Source organism: Anser cygnoides, chromosome 2, assembly GCF_040182565.1.
Source record: "Anser cygnoides isolate HZ-2024a breed goose chromosome 2, Taihu_goose_T2T_genome, whole genome shotgun sequence".
In the NCBI taxonomy this organism is placed as follows: Eukaryota; Metazoa; Chordata; class Aves; order Anseriformes; family Anatidae; genus Anser; species Anser cygnoides.
The window spans coordinates 162,003,993-162,029,646 of NC_089874.1; the positions used below are offsets into that span (position 1 = coordinate 162,003,993).

Below are 25,654 nucleotides of genomic sequence, written 5' to 3' on the forward strand. Positions count from 1 at the left end.
AGGTAAAAGGAAACAGGGAGGCGGCTGGAACTGAAAACAAAGTGGTGCTATAGTAAATATTATATGGCTTGCTTGTGTGCTGGGGACAAATGGCTAGTTCTAAAATAAGGAAATTAAGATAATGGCAGCTCACTTCACGGGTCAAGAGAGCAAGTTAGCAGGGATCACCGCAGCAATTAAAACAGGAATTACTAGATCTGCAAGGCTTCACTGCTGAACTGATGTTTCGGGAGTTTGAGTTTGAAATGTGGGTCTGCTAAGAGCTTGCTAAGCATCCGCAGAGACAGGTGGCATGCAGAGAGCTTCCTTCACCACCACTTTTCTGTTTCAGGGCTTGGGGGAACTACCTGAGCCTGGTCAGGGTCGTGCACGAGGGGCTCTGTGAGGCACCTAGACCCCAACGGAGTTTGCAAATGAGATGTTTCCCCTGCTTAGTGGAGCAGAAATGGCTTCACAGAGCAAATCTGCTAAAGCCACTTTGCATAGATGCCACAGGAAGGACACAACGTCCTGTCTTTTCACTAGTTATGTCATTCTCTGCAGATTAGGAGAAGTGCTCAGACTTCTGGGCTGCCAGAGAGGATAGGGGCTGCTCTGTGGAAGAGTCCTATCCCACCTGCCAAAGGTGTTAAACATTGATATCAATTTAGTAGAGCAGAAGGCTGGGAGGACACAATCTGTTCTCTAGCCTTGTGTTTAGGCCCCTTGCCTGGGAGAGCAGGAGACCAGGATCTTCATCCCTGCTGCAAGGTGTGTTTCCCCCAGACAGACAAGCCTCTTTGCCCGGAGCAGTCTGCTGCGAGGCAGTCACGGCATAAAGGCCCTCTCTGCTCTAGGTGCTGCCACAGCAGATTGTGCTGGAGCCGTGATGCACTGTCCCCAGGGCTCCCGCTCACACCATCCAGCTCTGCCTGATTGGGCTGATTTCATATCCCAACCCCGTCATCCCACCCCTCGATGTTTCTCCTCCTGAAACCCCTGTTGGCTGCTCCAGAACAGAGCTGCCCAGCAGATCTTCAGGCACATTTATCCAAGGGAACTCCAGACACACAAGTTTTTTTTGTTTTGTTTTGTTCTGTTTTTTGTTTTTTCCATTGGAGTTTCTCTCGGTCTTCTTGCTGTCTGTAGTTTCAAAAGAGCTCACTGTCCTCTATCACCTTGACACCTCAACACCTTTGTTGTCCTTGTCACCTTGCCACTCTTTCCTGCAGCCCATGGGGACACACCTGAGGCAGCTGTCAGCTTCTGAGGTTCCTGAAAAAGTGTGTGTATAATCAGGTAGATCTTTGGGCTGCAGTATCTGCTAGAATAGGACCTTCATTTGCTCACTCCAAGCACGACCTGCAGTCACAGTCATGCTGTCAGATTTATGAACTTTCGTTTCTGGTAGATATCAATATTTTGTATTTTCCTTCTTTCCCAGAGCTGTTAAGGTGAAGGTGATCCACTGGCTGCTGCATGCTGAATCGGTATCCGAGAAGTCACTCTTACTAATTTGAGTCTTCATGACTCACCCCCGTCTTGCTTGTTTATTTTGGGCTTTTGACAGGAAAAGAACTGTGAAGCTTAACAAAAGGGTCAGGACTCAGGCAAAAAGTTAAGCTCTGGTTGCTGCTGTGATTTCTCCAGTTTGCTGGGAGTCTGCTGGAGGATACGTCCCTGTCTGGAGTGACCGGACTGCTTCCAAAGAAAGGTTGCTCGAGAATTATGCCCTCCAGCATTATAAACTGACTCCCTTGCCCAAGCCTGAGCCTTTTGTCCTTGCCTGGACTATGTGTTAGGGGTGTATTTCTCCAGCCATGTCCTGAATGGACCTTGGAGTTTTGCCATCAGTATTTTAACTCCTCATCTTCTAGATGACCACTGGGCTTGAGTTATGGCCTTGTCTCCAGTCCTATCTGCTGGGTGGCCCTTGGACCTATGTAGCAGATATACCCATCTCCAGTCCTATCTCCATCTCCTAGGTGAAATTTGGACCCATGTTGTGTAGCCTTGTTTCCATTCCTGGCTTCTTTTGACCCATCAATGTGGTTCTGCAGCCCCCTGCAAAGGTTCCTGTGCAGGGGGGCCTCCTCTCTCCAAGCCAAGACCTAAAATGCCTGGTTGTTTTGGGGAGGGAAGGGGCATTCCAGACCCTTCCCATCCCATCCACCAAAAATGTGCCTCTTTAAACAAGTAATCTGCCAGGCTCCAGGGAGGCCGCGTGAACCACACTGAAGCTGTAGACAAAGGTGCTGGACTCGTGGAGTTTTGCAGTAGAAATCCTAAGTTTGGTACGGATGAAATACAAATGGATATGATGTGTCCATGTGTGTGAAAGCGCCTAGAAGAAATGGCAGTGCAAGGGTTAAGCGGAAAGGCATGTGTTTTCTGCTGTAGGCGTTCAGAGTCTGATTTCATTCAAATGAAGAAGACCAAGGAACTGACCTTACATAAAAGAATGGAGAACAGGGTGTGAGCAATAAAACATTCAGATAAAGAAAATAAATGAACTGGGAAATTCAAGATTTTTGCCTAAAAGAGGCAAAATGAAAGGGAAAGTGAGCCCAAATAGCATCCTCCCCTCTAAAGGCCAACAAAGTCAAATCCAAAATCAGTTTGTTGTGCTCTGCCAAGAACCTCAGAGGCATGATGAGCACTTCATAGTTGTCGTCTCTTGTCTAAGTGTGGCATAGAGGTAACACTGGCCAGATCACCCAGGCGCACACGTGCTGGTGCTTGTGAGAAAGTGATCAACTTAAATCTCTAAGAATAAGTGCGAGAGGGAAAAATCAACTTTCTTAGAGATTTTATATGATAATTATTTCTTTTTCTCTCACGGAAGATGTTGCACTGAGTTTTATTACACTAATTTCCTGTAGACGACAGCAAGGAGTTTCTTGTTCCCAGGAGCAGAGTCTGCAGGTTTATCTAACTGCTGATTACATCTGGTGCTGGAGTAGGCCCTGGAGCCAGGGGCAGGTCCCAGATGAGCTGTTGTGAGCATCAGGCGCAGAGCCAGTGCCTGCTTCCTGGCCCTGCTGCTCCAGGACTGATCCCCCAGCCACGCATGATGAACCCCATCATGCATGATGAGGGTGCTTTGCATGACGTTTAGGGGTTTGCTTGGATGAAATAAGGAGAAAACCCTACGTCATTCACATTGTGCAGAGCTCTCTCCACTCGTTGGCTCAGCATGTCTAGAGCTTGTACTGCTGCCTGAGATCCTGGGAAGCCTGGAGGTGTTCTGGGGGTTGAACACCTTTTGGAGTGAGGTTCCTACATGATATCAGTGGAAGAGCATCTTTGTGTCATGTTTGGTGTTAGGCGTTGGTGTATGAAAGTCAAGCCTGAACAGCACAATTATGCTCTAATGAAGAAAAGGTGGCCAGCACACTCAGCGTCTCCATGGGAATGATAGAAGGGAGATGGAGGGGGCCAGGAAAGGCAAATGAGTTCATTCTCTATCCCCAGTTCATTCTCTATCCCCATCTCCCCACTAATGAGATGCTGAGGACAATATTTTCCATCATGCTTTGAGGCACCTGGGTAATGATACTCAAGCTGCTGATGCTGGAGGCAGTTCTCCCAACAATTAACTCCAGTTCTTCACCACCCCTTGGATGGGAAGAACTTTTGTGATCCTATCTAAAAGGTCCTTTTGTGGCCATGTGAACCAATCCTAAAGCGAAAGTGGGGAGAAGGCAGCAGTCCAAGTGGAAGGATCTAGTCTCATCACACTCCAGTTTATGCTTCCCAGTTTGAAGTATACAACTTTTCAATAGACTGCAGAGTTCCAACAGGGCCTTTTTCTTTTTCTGTCCCAGTTCCTCCCCCCCAGTTTGACATTTGTTAAACCTTTGATCTCTTATAGCACCCATTGTTACTTCTTTTTTTTTTGCCAAATTGCTGCAAGGGATACTTCCTTGTCCTATATTTGCGCAGATAACGGGTCTGCACTAACTGCAGAGCTTTGTGCTTGTCCTAAGCAAACTGCATCCTCTTTCTCAGACAGTCGCTTACATTTACCAGAGTGACCCAGAATTCTCCAACTTGCAGATTTTACCAGTTTGTCGCCTGCAAGCTCGGTCAACTTATTCTCTAATCCATCATTCAATCAGGTAATTAAAACCATCATACTAGAGCCATGGCAAGCTGCAGAGAACCCTGTTTAACAGCTCCTTCTGCTTTGACAGCAAAGCCATTGACAGTTATTTGCTTGTGATTTTAGCTAGACTGCATTTTCTTAGTTTGCTGCCATGTGATATAGTGCCAAAAGCTTTATTAATGCTGAGGTATGTGACAGGTACCACTTTTGCCCTAACTACAGACTTTTTTTTTTTTTTTGCCCTAACTACAGATTTTGCCACCTTGCCACAGGTGGGAATAACACCCATCTGTCACAAGGCTCTTGCTGTTCATTCCCATCTCCCTGATAGACCCTGCAGCATTACAAATGGTTTGATGATTTATTTCAGATTTTTTTTTTCCCAAGACTGGGGCCTGGGCTGACTGCTCTGTATTTGCCCAGAGTCTCCCCCATCCCCTTTATGACAATGGGTGCTGCGTTTGGCAGTATCCAATCTTCTGAAATCCCTGGAGTTCCCCATTGTGAAGACACAGGAACAGGTGAAACAGGCTGGGTTCGGTTGCTGTGATGCAAAAGATTAATTTTCCCACTGCCTCTGCGCCTGGTCGCCACTTAGCCTGGCTAATATCCCTTACTGCTGTGCATATTCATACTGGAAAAGCCACCTTTCCTTTGCTTAGACCTGTGGCCTGCTTCCTTTTAATGTTCTAGGTTTTGATGTGTTCGCTAGCTCAGCTGTGTTGATCTTAGGAACACGAGCAGCAGCAAAACATCTCCGTGTTAGATGTGGTTGGTGTCTCCACCTGCCCTCCCTGCGCTGCGCACGTACTGCAGGCTGCAAGAGAAAACATCTCCCGACTCTGGGTGTGGAACTCAAAGTTGCTGGGGTTGCAGAGCAGATCCTGTGCTAAAGGAGCACCTCGAAGCATTGTCTAGATGTCTGCTCCCAGCAAGCGCAGCTAGTCCTGGAGATTGCCACCAGTGCGATCCTGGAGATTACCTCGAGCTGCAGCTCCATCTGAAAAGGTAAATGTGACCTTGGAAGAAGAGGGGATTTGTCAGTTTGTGCGTGAATTCCTGGCTCGTGGGAGCTCTTGTCTTCTACCTGCACCTTCCTCCAGCCCAGGAGAAACAGGTAGCAGCGTGTAGAGGAGCTGTGTCCTTAGCCAGACAACATCCCCCATTGCTCACCCCCAACCAAGAACCAAGAAGGACAGCTTCTAAGTGCCCCCCTTCCCTCTTTGTTTCTCTGAAAGAGTTTCAGTGATTTCCCACTCAGAGCATCAGCTTTAACAAAGTCCCTTCATAAATCCTACCCATGTGCTCGCTGGTTTTGACTTTGGCTCCTCATTCACAGCCGTGGGCTTTCAGTCTGGGAGCTGGATGGGTGCTGGTGTGTCTGGTAGAGCAATTGGTAAATCCTTTAAACACAGGGAAAACCTGAAGGTGTTTCACATGCGGAGGTTCAATCAGCATAATCCTGGTATGATCAGGTGCTCTGGCATCCGGAAATTTCAGGAAAGAAAAGGGTTCCCTCTAAATTTATAGACACAGAGACCTTGTAACTCCTCTGACCCTTTTATTCTGTTGGAGGTAACATCCATTTGGGTGCTGTCAGCAGGAAGCACTGAAGCAGGTGTGGCGAAGAGGAGGGGAAGGCAACCGGCGCCTGAAAGGGGACACGTAGTGATAAATGCAGAAATCTGCTGGCAGGAGAAAGTCCCTGTAAGCAAAACCAAGCAGTTCCTCTAAAGAGTGTCCGATTGTCAGGGATCCCAGCACAGAAGTGGAAGACCACAAAGGAGAGTCCTCAGTAGCAGCTGCTGGGCTTTGAGAAGACCACCTTGCCCTCCAGACCCTGCAGCACTGCTGCTGTGGCAGATACCTGGCTGAGGTTTGCTCTCCCTCCTGCCCCTCCTGGTGCCCTGCACGCCACCAGCCCCAGGGGACTGCTCAGCCCTTGACTCTTCCCTCTCTGCCAGCTGACCTCACCCACGAGCTCTTTGATTTTTCACGTGCAGTGAAACTGGTTGAGGTATAAATTGCTCCGTCTGCTTCCCTTTTCCTGTGCCAACTCGCCTGGTGGTAAAGGCAGTAATGGCTCTGGCCCCAAGCCCAACTTTCCTGGAGTTTTTTGCAAGCACCCAATGTACTGCAGGGCCTATGGGAAGAAGTGACTTCCCTCTGCTTGGGGTTTTATCGATGCATGTGTTTGTGGCATTGGGATGCATTGTGGCTACCACAGCCCATACCACTGTTGCCAGCCCCTTCCCTTAGCAGCTGGGCATCTCCTCCTTCCTCTCCATTTAAAAGTCTTTCCGTTCCCATTTCTCCCTGTCCTGGTTCCAGTTAGGACAGAGTTAATTTTTCCTCATAGTAGCTGGTAGGGTGCTATGTTTTGGATTAGGATGAGAAGAGCGCTGATAACACGCTGATGTTTTAGTTGTTGCAGAGCAGTGTTTACACCAGGCCAAGGACTTTTCGGCTTCTCGCTCTGTCCTGCCAGCGAGCAGGCTGGGGGTGCAGCAGGAGCTGGGAGGGGACAGACCCAGGACAGCTGACCCAAACTGGCCAAAGGGGTATTCCATACCATCTGGCGTCATGCTAAACAATATATAGGGGTGGCTGGCCGGGGTGGGGGGCCGGCTGCTCGGGGATAGGCTGGGCATCGGTCAGCGGGTGGTGAGCAATTGCATTGTGCATCACTTGTTTCTTACACATTATTATTATTATTAATACTATTATCATTATCACTATTATTATTGTTGTTATTATTATATTCCTGTCTTAATAAACTGTCTTTATCTCAACTCACAGGCTTCACTTTCCCGTTTCTCTCCCCCATCCCAGAGAGAGAGGGGGGAGGGTGAGCGAACGGCTGTGTGGTGTTTAGCTGCCAGCCGGGTTAAACCACAACACTCCCTCTTAGCTTTCCTTCCGTTTTGTGGTTGACTTCTCCAAAAGAAACTTAACAGCAAATTTTGTTTGGCCCGCTCGACATCTGTTTTTCATCCCTGGGCTGGGCTCACCAGTATGCTCAGATCAATGGGTGCTGGTGGTTTCTTGTCCCTGCCCAGGACTTGGTGTCAACTCCTTCATTTGCTTCATTTTTCTAAATATCTACAGCATGAGCCAGGCACCAGGCTCCAGAGTTCACAGTACAAACACCAGAGGTTGATGGGGCACCTTTGGCTGATCATCATGGGAAACCAGTTGCTTCATAAACCTGACAGCATAAAACATCTCAGAAACGTGCATCCTTCCAAAAATGTGCAACCAAAATACAGCAGACTTTCAAGACGATGCTTTAGACAAACCAAAGGTCTCCTTTAGCTACCAGATACATCTCATCCAAAAAGAAAAAGAAAAAAAGAAAAAAAGAAAAAGAAAAAAGAAAAGAAACAAAAAACAACAACAAAACCCACTAACCACAAAACAAAGGCCTTGAATTGTTTGGATGAGTTCTAGTTTCCCCTAGAACACAGCTGAGCTAGTGACACTGCCAACTCTTCTCCTTTTTATTTTATTTTTTTTTTCCAGAGAAGCAGCAGGGGCTATGACCAGGAAGCTCTGGGCTGTTTATGATAGTCTTTGGCTGCCTGCCCTTCTTCTTCTCTGTAGACACCCCCAGGCCTCCTCTACAGAGCTTTTCTGTCTCCCCTCAGCTGCAGCTCTTGCTGGGAGAGGAGGGAGCAGAGAGCCTGGAGTGCAAAACCGAACAAAGCCCAGCACAATCAATCGTTTCTGTGCCAGGACCATGGTTTTGTAGAAACCATCGCATGATCTCTACATGACTGGGGTTTGGCAACAGCTCTCAAGTTGGTTTGGCCCTGCAAAAAAAGAGGGAAATAGATATGGGGACATCTCCTTTTCCAGACGGACCCCGTCCATGCCACCCTCCTTCCCTCCTCCCTCCGTCTCCCCGCTACCAGACGTTGTTTCCTCTCTCAGTCACATTTGTTCCTTTCTGCCTTTTCCCCAAACTCTGCTGATGAGTCAGAGTTGGGAGACGAAGAATGCTCATTTCAAAAAGTGATATGCTTACAAGAGCAAAGAGCCAGGGGAGCCAGAAATCGTTGCCCACTGAGGCTGGAGGAATGTCCAAAACACTGCCGGAAATACATTTTACCCCTCTGTATTTGTTTATGAGCTGCTTGACCAACATGAGATAACCAACCTACTGTGACCAGAAGAAGATGCTGAACACCCCCTCAGTGCTGGCCTAACTATCAAGCAATTACCCGTGTTTCAGGCAGGGTGGATTGTTATTCCATGCGGTGCTCAGAAACTCGAAGTGACAAAAATATGTCTTCAAGGACCTCTTCAGAGCAGTAACGATGTGAAGCCTGAACATGTCAAAAGAGCTGTCTTTTATGTGTTTCCTTGGGTGACTTGAATGTCTGGGGACACTTAAGATTCAAGTAAGCTTAGGAAATCAATGAGAGTTCAGTACCTACCTTATTTAGACTCTCAAAAATCCCAAGGGAAGCTTGTCTGCAAAGCACGACTCTTGAGAGAAGTAATTATCCCAGAGCTACACACTTTTATTTCAGACAACAAGGCCATCCTGGCGAGCTTTTCCTAACCCATCACAGTCCACATACAAAGATGTAAGTGATACCGGCCAGGACACCCAGGGACATCACTCCGTAGCTGCTTCGCTTGCTGCTGACTCCATTCACATTGCATAATGGCTTCTCACAGCAAGAAACCCTTTGAGAGGCTTGGTTTTGTTGCTGACTTGCTGCTGGACACGTTGGGGAGCACATCTTAGAGATGACATACTTAGGCTTGTTGGGCTCTAAGGAAGAAAAGATGGGGGAAAAGGAAAGAAAGTCAAATGTAAGAATCGTTGTTCTCACATTTCTAACTGTAAGATGTTCTAAATCTGCAGTGGTGAATAAAAAAGAGCCAGGGACCAGTGCCCAAGGCAAATATGTCCTCTGTTCTGGACTGGCAGCAGTCTGGCTATGTCCACACTGCTGCAACATGATGCTGGTCCTCTCGGGGCTCCATGGTACATCTCTCCCAGGTGAAATTAGCTTGTGCGGGTGGCTTTCAGTTCAGGCTGCCCAAAGCAATGTTCAGGCTGGATCGCTGCCCACCAGGATGGTTTTCCTGCAACGGAGAACCTTGTGGATGTATTTTATGAGAACACATGGAGGTGCTTGAAGGTGCACCTTCAACCTCACCTTGACCTTCACCTCAACCTTCACCATGAACCTCAAGGGCCAACCTGAAGGATTGTGCATGGCAGAGGGAGTCAGCCATGGAGCAGTTTTGTCCAAACACTTTTGAAAACCAACCCTGGGAGTGAATATTGCCATGGCAAGAGCTAGCTGGAGAGGTCACAGCAAAGCTGGGGGAGAAAACCGGGAAGCAGTGCATGCAGCCCTGGGCTGGAGTTCACTCCCTGGTGTTGCTATACATAGCATCAGCATTGCCCCAACTCCTGGTAATATTATCAAGTATTTAGTGATGCTGCAGTGATTGCAATAAGGAGCAACAGGGTCAGTGTCTCCTAACAGTTGGTGACTGGGGTAATTTTTTGCATACATGAATTCCTGGGACTCCTGTTCTACAGCCCGAACAAAAGCATTGTTCAGAAACTTACTTGTTCCGACGTTGTCACGGATAGTCACACAATATTTGTCTTCCTTTGCACACATGGAAATGGTCAAACAGTTCTTGTTGGACTCCTGCTCTTGGCACACATAGCACATAAACGGATAAGCTGGAGGGACAAAAAAAAAAAAAAAAAAAAAAAAGAAAATTTCATGGTTTAGGAACTACAATACCTGCAAACCAAATATCTACATTTTCTTCGTTATAGCCTGATGAATGCTTGTGTGTGAATGACCAGTGACTTACTTTATCCCCTGACCAGTGGCAGCAATGTTAAATCCCTCTCTGTCTCATACGCCTCAGACTGCGATGTGTTATCGATCTGTTTGCAATCTCTGGCAGCAGTAGATGTGAGTGGAATTCAAGGATTTGGCATCTTTTATGATGGAGATTATTGCTGAGCAATAGCTTCTCTGTCCTGTAAGCTCTGCCACGTGAATTACTCAGTCGCTTCTCCTGCGCAAGGTGTACACAAGGCTCGCCAAGGAGAACATGAGGATGCCTGAGGCCCAGAGCATTTTGAGGAGGTGGGCAATGCAGGAAGTGGGAAAAGCATCTTGCTTCTCTTTTATCTGGCTGGGAGAGTGAGTACAGTCACAGATCTTTTCGTGAGGTCCAACACCACTAGCTGAGCTGGCCTAACCTCAGTCCTAGGAAGTCTGGGCAGACTAGTCAGATGCTCTGCTGAACTTCTGCATGCTGCTGTAAGGTGGAGAATAAATGGGAAGTCTTAACCAAAAGTGGCGTTTAAGTGGTAAATGCAGATTTGGTGGTATACTTCACACGTCTGGAATACAGATACAGAAGATGCCTGCAAGGGCAGGCAATGATGAGCTGTCCTGTCTTTCAAGGGTGTTCATCCTTGCCCTGAGATGCAGAAGGTGGTGGGATAGATCTCTGGAGAGCCTCTGGAAAGTGATGATACAAAGGAAGAAGAGCAGAAACAGGAATGTGTAGGAGAGAGGATTAGTTTCTTTAAAACCACAGTTATTTCTGGAAAGGGAATCAACGCAGAATGCTTGCCAAGTTCCTGGTAAGTCTGGGGAGACTGTCAGTACAGAAAGGGCAGAAAGCAACACTCCTGTGAGTGCAGTTTTGCCTGAAAAGAAGTTGGCTGCAAGAAAGTGGAAGGGCAACGTAGGTCAGAGAGGACATTAAATGAGAAGTCTGAAGGAAGGGAAGGGAAGGGGGAAGGGAAGGGAAGGGAAGGGAAGGGAAGGGAAGGGAAGGGAAGGGAAGGGAAGGGAAGGGAAGGGAAGGGAAGGGAAGGGAAGGGAAGGGAAGGGGGAAGGGAAGGGGGAAGGGAAGGGAAGGGGGAAGGGAAGGGAAGGGAAGGGAAGGGAAGGGAAGGGAAGGGAAGGGAAGGGAAGGGAAGGGAAGGGAAGGGAAGGGAAGGGAAGGGAAGGGAAGGGAAGGGAAGGGAAGGGAAGGGAAGGGAAGGGAAGGGAAGGGAAGGGAAGGGAAGGGAAGGGAAGGGAAGGGAAGGGAAGGGAAGGGAAGGGAAGGGAAGGGAAGGGAAGGGAAGGGAAGGGAAGGGAAGGGAAGGGAAGGGAAGGGAAGGGAAGGGAAGGGAAGGGAAGGGAAGGGAAGGGAAGGGAAGGGAAGGGAAGGGAAGGGAAGGGAAGGGAAGGGTTGATGCTGAGAGAGCTACAAAATTGTGTAGCTTTTTTTTTTTTTTCTTCATCATTAAACAAGCTGAATCTTCATATCCAGGGTAAAACATGCTAGAATAGCATAAATATTGGGTAGAAATGTAATAATGTTTTACCAAAATTGTTGACACATTCTTTTATGGTGTGTTTATGACCAAGCTCAGGAGACACAATCCAGTGAAAACGCAACAGAAAGGGGGCAAATGCAGACATTAAAACACACTCACAGCCCAGTTCACAATGGTTACTGGTCAAAGCAATCTGAACAGAGCAGCTCATAAGGCTCTCCATGAGCTCTGCTGTGGGCTCAGTACCACACATTATCATCACTAGTAGCACTAGGGAAGCAATAGAGGGATTGCCTCATATTTTTAGATCATAGAATCACAGAATTATAGAATCATAGAATATGCCGAGTTGGAAGGGACCCATAAGGATCATCTAGTCCAACTCTTGGCACTGCACAGGTCTGCCCAAAATTTAGACCATGTGACTAAGTGCACAGTCCAATCGCTTTTTAAATTCAGACAGGCTTGATGCAGTGACTACGTCCCTGGGGAGCCTGTTCCAGTGTGCGACCACCCTCTCGGTGAAGAACCTCTTCCTGATGTCCAGCCTAAACTTCCCCCACCTCAGCTTAACACCATTCCCGCGGGTCCTATCACTGGTGTTTACAGTGAATAGGTCACCTGCCTCTCCACTCCCCTTCGCGAGGAAGTTGTAGACTGCGATGAGGTCCCCCCTCAGCCTCCTCTTCTCCAGGCTGAACAGGCCAAGTGACCTCAGCCGCTCCTCATACGTCTTCCCCTCTAGGCCCTTAACGATCTTCGTCGCCCTCCTCTGGACACTATCCAACAGTTTAATGTCCTTGTACTGTGGTGCCCAGAACTGCACACAGTACTTGAGGTGAGGCCGGAGCAGCGCAGAGTACAGCGGGACAATCACCTCCCCCGACCGACTAGAATGATGATGCCAAGGAGAAATTAGCTGAAAAAGTACTGTAAGGAGAGTTCTAGGTGATTTTGACACATGGATGTAACAAAACGGTAAATAAATAAAGAAAGGGTGCGGTTCAAAAAAGAGAAATACATTGCACTAAAATAAAACTGGCCACATAACACAGGATGAGGAACAACAGGTTAGGGTACAATTAAGAACTGCAATGTAAACAGCGGGAGCCAACAGTGTCACACTACAGCAATGAAAACAAATGTCACTCAAGGGAACACAGGCAGCAACGTCATGTGCAAGATATGCAAAGTGCCCTTTCCACTCTGGCAAGACCTCGTCTGAAACACCGATGTCCTAATCTGTACGCGACACTTCAAAAATATGCGAAGCACTTGGAGAGGGACCAGAGGAGAGGGAGAAGTGGTCAGAGATCTTGAAAAGACAACCTTGTAGAAAAGGTTGGAAGCATTTCATTTGTTTAGTCAAAGTGAGATAATGCTGAGGAAAGACACAGTGACCTTCGTCAAGCACGCAAAAAGAAACTGCAAAGAAGGTCGTAAACTGTTCTTCACAGCCTATGTTGAAAACACAGGAAAACTGTACAAAAAGAAAGGGGTGTTAGCTATTTAGATTAACTCTCTAAAGGGAAAAGTGTCTGAGCCATTCCAGGCTGTTCAATCTTCTTTGTTGGAAATTTTCAAGGCCACATCACACAAAAGTCTACCTGATCTGGTCCAGCATTGGACTAGGGAAAAGGATTGTGACATTTTAATATTTCTTTTGGACATATTTCTATACCAGTAAGTTCATAGAAGCAAATGACAACAGACCCTCTTGGTGGGCTGTGACATCAAGAGTTTTGATCAAAAGTTGGCACAGAAATGGAATGGAGCCCCAGATACAAGAGGATAATCAAATAGTTCTGTCCAACACTGCCTTTGTCTCTGCACCAGTCCAGAAAGTTGTGATCTTTTTATCTCGAATGTGAAAGACTTGAATTAGAACAACTAGCTGTCTCTGATCAAGACTGGGCTACAGAAAGCTGCTGTACAAAAGGCTGTCCTAATGTCCATTTGCAAGGTAATGCCAATATAAAATGTCATCAGCTCACTAGAGCAATAAGGTACACCACCATGAAATGTGTCCTGGGTCTCTGTTAGCCTTCCACATCGTCCTAGGTAATACTGAGGATGTTGCCCCTCATAATTACTCTCCTGTCTCCATTTTGTGTGATACCACTCAGGATAGCACTCTTGTTTTTACAGTTACATACCCCTTTCCCCACCCCAAAACTGGCCAAAACTTGTGATCTTCCAAGCATGCTGCAGTGCCATCTGTCCAAAAAAACTTGGGAGTAAGAGGTTGATACATCAGAGAGCAAGAATTAATTAAATGTCTTTCTCAACCCCTGCTAGATATGTATCATGGTTTCTGGGAAACCATCAGGTGTGGGGGAGATACTGCCAAACTGATCGTGCAAGTGGCATGTAGCAATACACGTGTATCAGTCCCAGAAGGAGGACAAACATCTAGAATAACTCAGACTTTGCTTCGGAAGGAGGATGCCATTAACATGACATATGCATACAAAAGTTCTTTCACCTCTGACTCCCATTTCACCTATAAAAATTCTCAGTGTTGTGTTTCCTAGGGAGCAAGACACACGACATGCCACATGGCTCAGAACAATGAAAGAAGCAGCTGTGAGGAGAAGTCTGTAAAATATGTAAAACCGATATGGGTAAAAAATATGTCTTGTTATGACTTCTGACACTTTCAGCTTACATCATCGGGAAAGATCCCACAGACCACTGAATGTATATAACAGCAACTGGTACAACACAGTGAGAGCTTTATCACTTGGTACCACCTGCTGGGTGGAAGAATTAACTTTATCAGCATCTTATTCCTGCAGCAAATGGAGAGCTCATTGTTAATCAAGGTATAGATGGAAGCTGGCAGCCGCGTGGCTGCAGCATTGCAATATTGCAAAGCTGGTGATGGCCCCCAAAATTCCTGCCACATGGAAAGTTTACGCCATCCTCTCTATAAGCCTTATTTTAATTAACAACAGTATTAGAGGCTCACCTTGCTCCACGCACAGGACAGCAGCCAGCAAGGTGACAAGAGCAGTCTTCATCTCCACCAGACACTCTCAGCCAGACTAGGAAGGTGTTTGGAGGGCAGGTTATATACCTTTGGAACAGCAGCAGTTTTACAGGTTCCAGATGTCCCGCGGGTGGACATGAAATCAACCCAAGGGTGTGTAATGTGCATGTGGGAGTTCTCCATGCTGGAGCCCATGGAACAGGATAGCACCTTGGGGAAAAGTCCCTTTAGCACCTCGGTTATTGCTCTTCCAGTCTTATGAGTAATGGGAAATGAGGGAAATGAGGAGCTCTCCTCTCCTCTGTCTTCCTTCACTTCCTCCTATCTTTCTTCTCAACGGAAGCAGGAGTTGCTCTGATGAAATAGCGGAGCCTGCAGGCACGGGGAAATAGTCCTCGCAGTGCGTTTTTGTAATCCACTTAGATAGTCTGTGCGTGATGCACCAGGGCTCATACCGCTTTCCTTAATTATTTCGCAGAACCAGAAGGCCAGATTCTCAACTGGCCTACACTGATTTAGCTCCAATAACGTCAATTTTACACTAAATGAAATTAGCTAATGGTTATTTACACAGAAATTTTTCCTCAAATTTTCATGTTGGTCTTCATATCTTTATCATTTTTCTGCTACCTGCAGTTAATCCCTGTGCTCATTCCTCTCTTGGTTGTACTTCTCGAATACCTTTCAAAATCCCATAAATGTTTTATTTAATGATGTTTTGCTTCTATTTTGGGGATCTTTTAGAGGGTCTGCTTTTCTCCGCACCCAGCAGTTTCTGGAAATCAGACCTCTGCTTATAATACCACAAATTGGCATCCTGGAATTGCCAGTCTACTTTGAAAAAGCCATCTCTCACAATATCTTTTTCAATCTCTCCTCTTAAATCAGTCCGTCTCCCTCTATTCCTCTGTGTTGCCCTCCTCTGAATTTCTTAAGATCTGTTTCTGACATCATGGGAAATAAACCCTAATAGGAGCTGCGTCTTGTAAGAGCTCGTGCTGCCATCTCAATGTTCCTCGAAGGTGAGATTAGTCCTGCACAGCAGGTAGCAGAACACACAAATGAAAATGTTGCCAAAACCACCTTTTTCTGACAATTACATAATAATGTAGCAGGCAGTTCACTAGGAGCAGCCATCAGGGTATTTGCTTGGTCTTTGCAGCACAAGGGGTTGTTTCCTTTTTATCTAATATGATTCACTTAAACACTGGATGATTTCCTTATCCTCATGAGTTTCTGACACTTTTCAGGCCTTCCTAGAACTGCTCCAGGAATGACATCATCAGGTTGTGAATTCCAGAGTTATTCAAGGCTGATGTCAAAACAGACATCCCTGCTCTTGGTTTGGGAGATTGGTGAGGTCAGCAGGGGTCATGCTGGTGATGATCAGATTGAACCTTCTGCTTTGCTGAGGTCAATTAGGTTTACTGTCCAAATGTGTTAGAAACAGGTCGCTCTTCCTAATTAGTGGGTGTCTCCTCCTGCTGATATTTTGCAATATGGGTAAAAGAAAGCAACTGTTTTTCCTTTGTTTTGGTCCTATTAATTTCCCCATAGGCTTCTGTACTGTGTATTCCAGCCTCCCCTTCTCCGTAACTGAAAGACTGATCCAGTTATTGCCATATCCCCCGTCACGCTGACCTTTCCAACACCCATTTCTTTCTACATGAACCTTCATGCAATAGGATTTTGGCTCAGTCCGTTCATCAAGTCACCAGCTTATTAGTCAGCAAGTGAGGCTAAGCACTGCCAACAAGCATGTACTGAATCTAAGAAATTTGAGTAGGAAACAAGCTCTTCTATGTCAAACAGTTATCTGGGAGCTGTCCTCAAGATATTAAAGTCTTGGTTATTACCTAGGCCTACTGTAATGCTGGAGCATGCTCTCTTCATAGCATCTAGAGAGGGCTAATTTGCAGCCCAGTGACTAAGTTGCAGTGATTCTTTCTTTCTCAAGAGGACAGATTACGAAACTCGAAGCAGTCAGAGGCAATAATTAAGCAGCCAAACTAGGGAGGCATCTCCTGCTGACCATCATCACAGACCTCAGCCTGGAGGAAGGTCTGGAGCAGGCCAACCAGGGACACCAAGGAAGAAGTAAGATTGAGGAGGACCAAAATAACTATGGGACTGAGTCACCTCTGTTGAGTGATCTCATCGATACCCATTTGGGAAAACTAAAATGGACCTCAAAATGGAGCCATGAGTTGGCCACGTGACAATAGAGCCACAGCTAATTGTGAAAAGGGGTTGTTTTGCCACTTTCCACGACTTTCAGAAGCATTTTAGACCCATTGAAGACCTTGTTCTGATCTTACAAATCCATCTTCTCTCTTGCTTTGTCACTGGTTCGCTGGGTTGATCTGGTGTTGATCTGATCTGGACAAACAAGCAAAGAGAAAGGGAAGAAAGTTGATATTGTGAGGGAAAACAGGGCCAAAGCATTCAAGGAGAGCAGAAGGCAGCATAGAACCTTCCGTTATCAATGGTGATAAAGCCCTGAGTTAGGGAAAACAAGGACCAAGGTCACATCACCTCCCACAGGTGCCTAATTTAGGCAGGGCAAGGCCTCCTTGGCTGATTCAGGTCCTGGCGCAGTGACTCAGAGCACCAAAAAACGAACTCTTATATAAGCCCAGTAGAGAGAGCCAGCTGCCTCCCAGGAGCAATCGCAACTATCTGAGTGAGATGCCCTTCTTCTTCCCAGGAGCCCTCCAGGCACCCCAGATGTCTCTGCAGGGTACCTTGATGTTTTCATGGGAGGAGTATGCAATCATGGGAGCCAACAAATAAGAAAACTGGGGTGGAGGGACCTGGAATTAGGCACCTGTATCTGCACGCCAGATGTCACATCAGGATTTCTCAGGGAGGCTGGCAGAGCGGAGTCTCCTCTTACACAACACCTATTGCCGAGGAGGGTTCCCTGTGGAAGCTTTCATGGTTTGAGGACCTCCTGTGCCTCAGGACAATTCAGATAAGACAGATAAGGAATCTTTTATGTAACCAGAGATGTCGGTCAATCTCGGTGGGTTGTGTTGCTGGGCACGAGGGAATGTAAAACCTGTGGGGTCAGGGAGAAACCAGGTGCGAGGGAGGCAGGCTGCGGCCCACAGATGGAGCTGCTCCCTTCAGGACAAGCGTCCTGGCTTCTCAGTGCTGTTCATAACTCCTTCATGTGATGGCCGTAAGCAGACCGTGAAACCCTGCATGGCAGAAGCAGGCTCTTACAAATGTGTTCATCCCCTTTTCCCACACATTCTTCCTTCATGTCCCAGCTTCCCTCCCATCCCAAAACAGAGGCTCCTGCCAAGCCCAGGTAGCCCAGGACATGACCTTGTTTTAAACCTGGATGCCAAGAGCAGCTTTGAATTCACAATCTCAAGAGGACAAGACCTGTCCTGCAGTCACCAGTACTGCCCCAGCTTGATCTTGGCCTGTGCCAACCAGCGCTGTCACTAAGAAATCCTAAGCCTGTGGACAGCAAAGACTGGAGGCTACTTCAAATAGTTCGGTCTTCACCACTGTATGGTCTGGGAGTGGGGCAGAGGATGGCCATCTGAGGGCACAGAACAGCTCTCCTGTGTTCAAGATATTCAGACGTGTGTGCCACATGAATATCTCTAAATTTGGCAGGATGGGAAGAAAGATGAAGGGGGTAGATGGGACAGAAGTTTGGAGCCAGCTCAGCTGAAGGATGGCAGCACAATATAAACCATAGGGACAACGAAGAGTCTCGTGGCTAAAGGTGGAATATCCTTGGCCAACCTTTCAGTTGCACTGAGGATAAATAAAAAAAGAGATGAGGCTATAACAAGAAAATAGAGGTTGGAAGCAAAACCCAGGCCAAGACTGGACAAAGAAGATGATGAGGAAGGCTATGAAAGAAAACAGCCAGGGTCTGCATAGCCAGGCACTGGACATGGAGGGGAGGAAGGGTGGGAAAGAAGGCATTGGAGTAAATTGGAGTAAGAGGAGGCTGTGAGACAACATTTCCTTTACAAACCTGTTACAAAGACCTGGGAGTTGTGAGCCTTGCTCCTCTGCTCTTGGCACATCCCCACGGTTCTCCCTGTGCGGTGAGCCTATGAAGCCAGAACCAGCTTGGTGAGCTGCACCCAACTAATTACCCCGGGAAATCTTTGTCAGAGTAACCCTAATGGAGAGCTTCTTCAGCTCAGGAGAAAGCATTTCAGCCTCACACGACTCACTTCGGGAGGGTTTAAGTGAGCAGACTTCTCAGTCAGAACTAAGATTATTTACAAGGAAGGTCAGCACAAAGGAATGTGTTCCTTCAAATTTTAACCCTGGTAGAAAACTTGACTAGCAAACGTAAGAGATTTGTTTTCAGAGTTAATATTTTGTTACAGATGAAGCTGAAATTTCAACACTCCAGCAGACACACGGTAGAAACCGCGTGTCTTTTCTGAGGGGTTTCCTTTAAACACCATGCAAGATACTTTTCTTCCCTTTCAAGATAATCCGTAATGCTTATAAAACAACTTTCACTGGAAAATCTTAAATCACTTTAAAGAAAATTTAGTGCTCAAGATCCCTTTATGTTGGTCCCTCCTTGTCTCCTCTGTTTGCCTGCTGGAGAGCTCAGCAGCCATTTCCTCTCCGCCAGCTGACCCAGAAGGGAAATTGAATGCAAGTCAAATAGAATGCAGTTTACTCTGAAATGGAGTCACAAAATGACACTTCTGCCAATACAGAAGAAAAAATAAAAAAAGAAAGCCTTAGGAGAGGCTTCCTGAAGTGAATGCAAAGCAATTGCAATATATTTCAGCATTATTTCAATTCAGTTTGCAGACTAACGCCTCCACTTTTGTTGCTGCTAAAAAGGACGCATCCAGCCGCTGTGTCCAATGTACCATACCACACACTCACACAATAGTCTAAAATAACACTTTATTGTGCCCAGTTTCTGCTTAACAACTATAATATCAAAGGCTTCCTCAGCAAAATGATGCAGGGCAGAAAATGGCATAAAGGGAAAAATGGCGCAGGAGGATGGGAAGGCCAAAATGAAGGGGAAACAATGTATGGAGTTATGAAGTTTTGTGGTAGGAGAGATGGTGCCTATATGGTACTCCCATCCCTTTCTCTTCCAAACACCATTTTGAGGTAGGGCCATACTCTTGTGCTTGCTCATCAGAGCACGGAAAGAGCAAAAATATTTGCCGATGGGATGTGACACACCAGGTAGGAGAAACAGGGCAGGGCAGCATTGACCCCAAAAGAAACTTCTGTACAGACGAGATCTGGAGCCCTGGCAATGCAAGGCCAGGCAGCTCCTTTCCCCCCAGACCCTTTAAAACCCCAGCCGGAGGATGCAGGCGAGGCTGGCCAAGACGCCCACAGCTATCATGGTGTAACTGGTTTTCACGCTGCTGGCCCCGCTGATGTTGCACAGGGAAGACTCGCAGCAGCTGGTGGCGACACCGGCAATGCCAATATTCAGGTCAATGGATGGGCAAAATGCAGAGCATTTCTTGGTGATGTGCTGTTTGCGGTCATTGCCTGAAGTGGGAGAGAGAGACAACAAGGAGAAAAGTTGTATTTTTTTTTTTTTTTAATGATAGACTGTCTGCAGAATATCCACTGGGGAGTATATTTTTCTATACTTAATGCCATCGGTTTTCCATTGGGCTTTGCACACTGCATCATGATTTGTTTATATATGACCTATGGAGACCATCCCTAGACCTTAAGACTCCTATGTCATTCTCAGAGCCAGCTGAATGCAACCTGAAGCAGGGATTTGGAGATCTAATGCATTTGTACAGAGCAAGATTGCGAGACTTCATCGTCACCATGCCTTGGCTTTGCTCCTTCCACAGCACCTGGTCCTTTCCAGTTCCACCACCTCTTAAGTATATATGTGAGCCTGCAGATTAGACAAGGGTTTTGTGCAGATAAATCTTTTCTTTTCCATTGTTTCCCTCTCCTGGGTGTGCTTAATAGCACATGTGGTATTGTTGTGATATATTGCGACAGAGACGTGCTACGCTGAGTTCCCACTTGCCACAAGATTTCCTCTCCGCGTGCCATGATCCTTAATTCTTCTGCCACACCTTCTGGTGGGAGGACACCCTGCAGTCAGCCTAACCTGAACCCCTTTGGTCATCAGAACCCTAGGACAAGCTGCACACTTACCAAGTCCTGTGGTGGAATATGTCGTGAGGCAGTACTTCTCGTGGTCAGAGCACGTGGTTGTACTCAGGCACTGTAAGTTGGACGATGCATCTTTGCATGTGAAACACGTCAGGGAGAAAGCTGCAAAAGAACACAGAGCGCATGGCTCACCTCTAGGAACATTCGCAGGAGCACAAAACAGGAACACAAAACAGATGGTGCTGGCCCAGACTGAGGGTCTGGCAAACCCAGCAAAAACAGGTAGCCCAGGGAAGCATAAAAACAGGGCAAAGATGTGTGAAACTTTCCCCCAGAAATTATCCTGGACCCAAATTACTTTAGGCTCGGATTCCTGACACTGATGTGGTTTGCTTTTTTAGCAACCCTCCAGGGATCTCCATTCTGGATACTTACTTGAGTCTCTCTTAAAATTTTGGCATCCCCAGAGGTGCTTTTCGACATAGCTCCCCAGTCGAACACTACTTGCAGCCCAAACCCCTTCTGAGCTTTTTCTAACCTGGCTCCTTCCAGCCCCGTTGGGTGGCCAATGGATCTTGCTTGGAAAGACACCTGCCGAGTCCTGTCTGCTCCTTTTCACATCCTCTTCAAGTTATCTGAAAAGCCCTGGCCTACACATCCTTTCTCAGAACAAGCAAACCAACAGTGAATTCTTCTTGAAATCTTTTGAATTTCAGAAACGCAAAGAGATCTGAGAATGACCCCTGTGGCCACACAGAGTGTGACTTTTTTGCTGCATGCCTCCTCAGCATATCTCAATGAGGAACGAGCAATGCTGCTCTGCACCTCGCTGTTTGGTGGGAAGACAGATGCTTGCATTTGACTGGTTCAGATTTGGAGCTCTCCTGTTCTAGGAGGCAATCCTGGACCCATAGATGACAGGGCTCAGCAAACCAGCCCCCCAGCTGCAGCATGCTCCTAGCGCAGCCATCCATGGGTGAAGACTGTAGCACCACGAAATTTGTACATCTGTAAGACTGCATCTGCAAAGTGCTGTGCTAATCTGCATGAATGAAAACAGTTTGCACACAACTAGGCTCAAGCAGCCATTCATAGCAAAGAGATCCTTGGGGAAGGTTTCTTTGCATGATAAGAGGAATTTCCTGCTCATATGTTTATCTGCAGCAAACACTCCTGCAGTAATGTCACCCAATGGGGATTAGTCTCATTCTTCACATTCCCAGACTATCCCTATCAGTGGCCAGTTAATATCCATCTTATTCTTGTACCATCTCCCTCGCCCTTCTTCTTCCTTGCCCAAGCTTCTTTGTCCTTGCTGGTGCCTTTGCCAGCAATGTCCCAACCTCATTTCTGCCCGTGTTTGACCCTAGACAAGTCCATCTGACCCAAAGAGGATCCCCAGTGCACAGGGTGCTGCCAGCCAGGACCTGACCCCATCTCAGGTCATGAATCGAAGTGACTGGGGCATGTGCTGCATTTCACAGGAAACCACAAAACAAAAAAAAAAACACCAACCAACCAAACAAAAAAGCCTTTTAGGGAAATAGTCATCCTCTGTGTACATAGCCTCCTCTCCGACCACAGCTAGCAGCCCCTTTGCTTTTTCCATGGCCACCTAGCACTGACCTTCACTGTCCTCTTGTGGTCTCTAGTCCTTGCAAATCATTCAGTATTGTCCTAATGCTGCAGGCAACATTTTTGAGTCCGGGACCTCCTTTAGACGACCTGCATGCAAACTGCTGATGCCTCATTCTCTTCTCTTGTGCAAACCCCACACAAGCACTCCACCCCACAAGGAACCACCCATTCCTCCTGGGTTAACTTTATACTACAACAGAGTCCCCAAACTGGGTTTTCCAGACATGCAATTCATTTTATTCATTAATTAATGCAGCTTCTTTAATCAAGCCCATTCAAAGAGAAACTTCCTGAATCTACACAGGAAATAGTGGTGCTTGCTGGATGCCCAAGCCCTGTTTCATCCCAGCCTCCCAAAGCTGGTAGTTTAGGAGTCTAGGTGCCATGGGAGGAGGGCAGGCACATGCAAGATAATTTTGCCAACCTCCCTCTGTGCTCAGGAGGTTTCTTTCAAGCTCAGCATTTATTACAGACAACTTTGGAGACATGTGGCTGCCTTTGAAGGTCTCCTGCCTGTGCCCAGGCAGACCTCTGCTCTATATGAAAAGGAACATTCCTCAAGGAAGATTTTCACGTGAATAATTCGAGCCACCCAGATAAACAGCTTACATATGTAAAGCATTAGCAAGTGCAAGCAGTAGCAGATGCAGGATTTGCACCGTTAAAATCGGTAAGGTTCAGGATTAATTGGAACAGCTACCAGCCTTCTGGCTACGTTGCACAGCAAAGTGGTGCTGCCTATGTGTTAATTTTACTGACTCCTTTAGTAAGTTCGCTGTCTCATTACATGATCTTTTTAAAAAATGTGATTACAGTTGATAAGCTGCAGGAAAGGGTCCGTTTATCACCCTCGAGTTTCTCAACCCCATTGAGCACAATGATTTAGCACATGCCAGGTTTAAAGCCTCTGAAGTCCCAGGGTAAGAACATTTACAGCCTCAAATTAACTATGAGCCTCAGTGCCCTGCTAGGTGAGGACCAGAATGGCCATTAATTTGCAGGTAAAGCCCTACAACAGAGCCAGAGAAAGATTCAGTTTGCAATAAGGCAAAAGCCGCCTGATCTGAGGGAACAAAATATTTCCCTTGAAATAGTCAGAGGGATGTTCAGATAGAGGAAAAAAGTTATCAGAGTGAGAAGGGGACTCTGCATCTCGATTTCAGGTCTGGGATTAATGTTGGCGATGTTACAGCTCAAAGCAATGAGCTGCAAGAAAGGGATGGGAGCCAGAGCTGCATTTCCTTATGGCATGACCATCTCTACCATTTTAGGTAATTAAAGCTTGTAATTGCCTCCAATAAACAAGCAAGGAAGAAAAACAAAAGAAAACAAAACAAACAAAAAAAAAAAGTCATGCTTTACTTTATGTTACATTTGCAGCCTTATTGCAGATATTACCACCTCCCTATCCACAACTGCATAAAGCAAAATTAACTCCCCTTCTCACAGAGCTGCACCAAGTCTCAGGGCTCCCTGCATGGAGCTGCTGCAAGGGCTGAGCTGGGCCAGGTGAGGTGGGTCTGTCATCCCCCCCAATTCAGCCCCTCAGCATCCTTCCAACATCTCCAGGTAGGGATACATCCTCTGGCTGGAAGACCATCTGCTAAACGAAAGGGGTCAGCTGCTTCTTGTTCTGAGAAATGCAACATCCTCTAGAGCAAAACGAGGCTCAGCATTGCCATCCGTGCTGCAAAATCCCCTCGTCTCCCTTGCGAAGTCAAAGGCACGCCCCAGCTCCGGGGTCTTGCAAGCACAAAGCAATCCCTGGCGACTCACCCCTCTCCGCGCACAGGGCTACGGCGAGCACGACGAGAAGAGAAGGCTTCATCCTCTGCAGGTCTCGCAGCCTCCAGAGCGAGCAGGACTCACGCAGGGCACTTTTTATACCTCTGCAGTGTTTGCTTTGATGCCGGGATAATAACTATGGGGTTGCAGTGTCAGATGATGAATGATTGAGAAGGACGTGTCAGTTCTTGTGTGGGGAAATACGTTAGAAATCTAAACGAACGTGTACCTCCCCCCCCCCCCCTTTCGTTTCTGAGTTGTTTCACAATATGGCTTGCTCATCTGCTACTAAGTACGCAACAGTTTCTAATTCTGGGTAAGTGGAGGAAAAGCCAAACACGAAAACAAAACGGTGCCCACGTGAGAAGAGGAATGTTCGCCTCTGCAGGCTCGCTTGGGTCTCAGCGCCGTCTGAGGATCCTGTCCTTGCGCACTGTTTTCGTGCGTATGGAAATGGCTTGGATTTGAAATGGAAATTGGGATCGAAACATCTTCAAAATGTCTCCCAGGGTTGTCAATGCAGCTAGATCACAAGAGCAATCTCGCTCCACCGCATTTCATAGGGGACCAGAGATAATTTTCTGTGGGCCTTTTTAATATTGCAGTTCAAAATCCTAAATGTTTCTGTTCAGAAATTGGATATTTTATATGAGGGAAAATGTTGCCTTATTGGAAAATAAATTCCACTGGGCAATGAAAATGACCACCTAAATTAAAAAAATAAGAATAACACCCACCCACCCCCATCACATTGAATAAGCTGTGAATTTTCTCACAAATTGCAAAAAAAAAATGTCAAGGAGAAGAACACAAAACAGTGAAAGCATGGAGAATGAGGGGCTGCCTGATCAAGCTTCTCAACTCATTAAGTCTTTAGAAAAAAAAGAAAAAAAGAAAAAAAAAAAAAAAAAAAAAAGAAAGAAAAAATTACAGCCAGCCAAAATTATTTGAAATGCCAAATAAGAATACTCCACTGGGTTTCCATATAGTGCTCTTTATTCCTCCTTTTTTATCGTGTTCTCCCTGTACAAACTCAGAATGTTTCTCATTTTATTGTGATTTCCGTTGCTTTTTCCTCCCACCATTGCCTCTCTGCCATCTGATCGTGGGGACAGAGCCACGGTCCCAAAAAAAATGGACCCGTCTGGATCTCTTTCACACGGCAGCCGGAGCAACCTGCGTGCCCCAAGCTTCTGCCAGGGACGCTGCCCCTTGCTGCTCTCCATCTGTTGTACTTCCCCTTTTTCTTAGCCTCAAAGCCGCTCAGATTTCCGTCTCCCACTAAATATGTGGGCTTTCGGTATGACCCGCCTGTAGTCATTATCTCATTGAAGAAGCATGCCTTAGCTCTTCAGGTGATGTAAGTCTTTCCAACCCCTGTAAATTGGAAATACAAATATTGCTAGTATGGAAACCTGTGTGACTAAGGTGAGGAAATTTCTGCTTTCTCAATAGGTAGAGCATGAAACTCAGTTGAAACAGAGGTGGCAATTAACCAGGAAAGCTCAAAGGAGGGGTGTTGTTTGGCATTGTAACGCCAGAGCCTTTATAACGTACCAGCAGGAGGAAAACCGAAGCCTGCACCCTCCATACCGGGGACTGCAGCCCTCATCTCCTTGTGAAATAGTTTATTTGCTCCAGTCCAAAAGAGACGTCATGAGTCTTTATTGGTAAATCAACTTTTTATTGCAGACTATTCGAGGTAACAGCA

General features: G+C 46.6%; 2 protein-coding genes across 2 annotated transcripts; both read right to left on the reverse strand.

Annotated features, from left to right (window-relative positions):
- Positions 1-8,592: 8,592 nt before the first annotated feature.
- On the reverse strand, positions 8,593-16,228 carry LOC106042188 (lymphocyte antigen 6E-like). The gene is made up of 3 exons (XM_013190965.3): positions 14,386-16,228; positions 9,684-9,803; positions 8,593-8,870 (listed from the first exon to the last, which is right to left on the reverse strand). The coding sequence occupies exons 1-3, from the start codon at positions 14,435-14,437 to the stop codon at positions 8,659-8,661; spliced, it is 384 nt and encodes a 127-aa protein (XP_013046419.1). The 5' UTR covers positions 14,438-16,228; the 3' UTR covers positions 8,593-8,658.
- Positions 16,229-19,297: 3,069 nt separating this feature from the next.
- LOC106042170 (lymphocyte antigen 6E-like) lies at positions 19,298-24,150 on the reverse strand. Its single transcript, XM_013190953.3, has 3 exons — positions 23,935-24,150; positions 20,563-20,682; positions 19,298-19,926 (listed from the first exon to the last, which is right to left on the reverse strand). The coding sequence occupies exons 1-3, from the start codon at positions 23,984-23,986 to the stop codon at positions 19,718-19,720; spliced, it is 381 nt and encodes a 126-aa protein (XP_013046407.1). The 5' UTR covers positions 23,987-24,150; the 3' UTR covers positions 19,298-19,717.
- Positions 24,151-25,654: the final 1,504 nt, after the last annotated feature.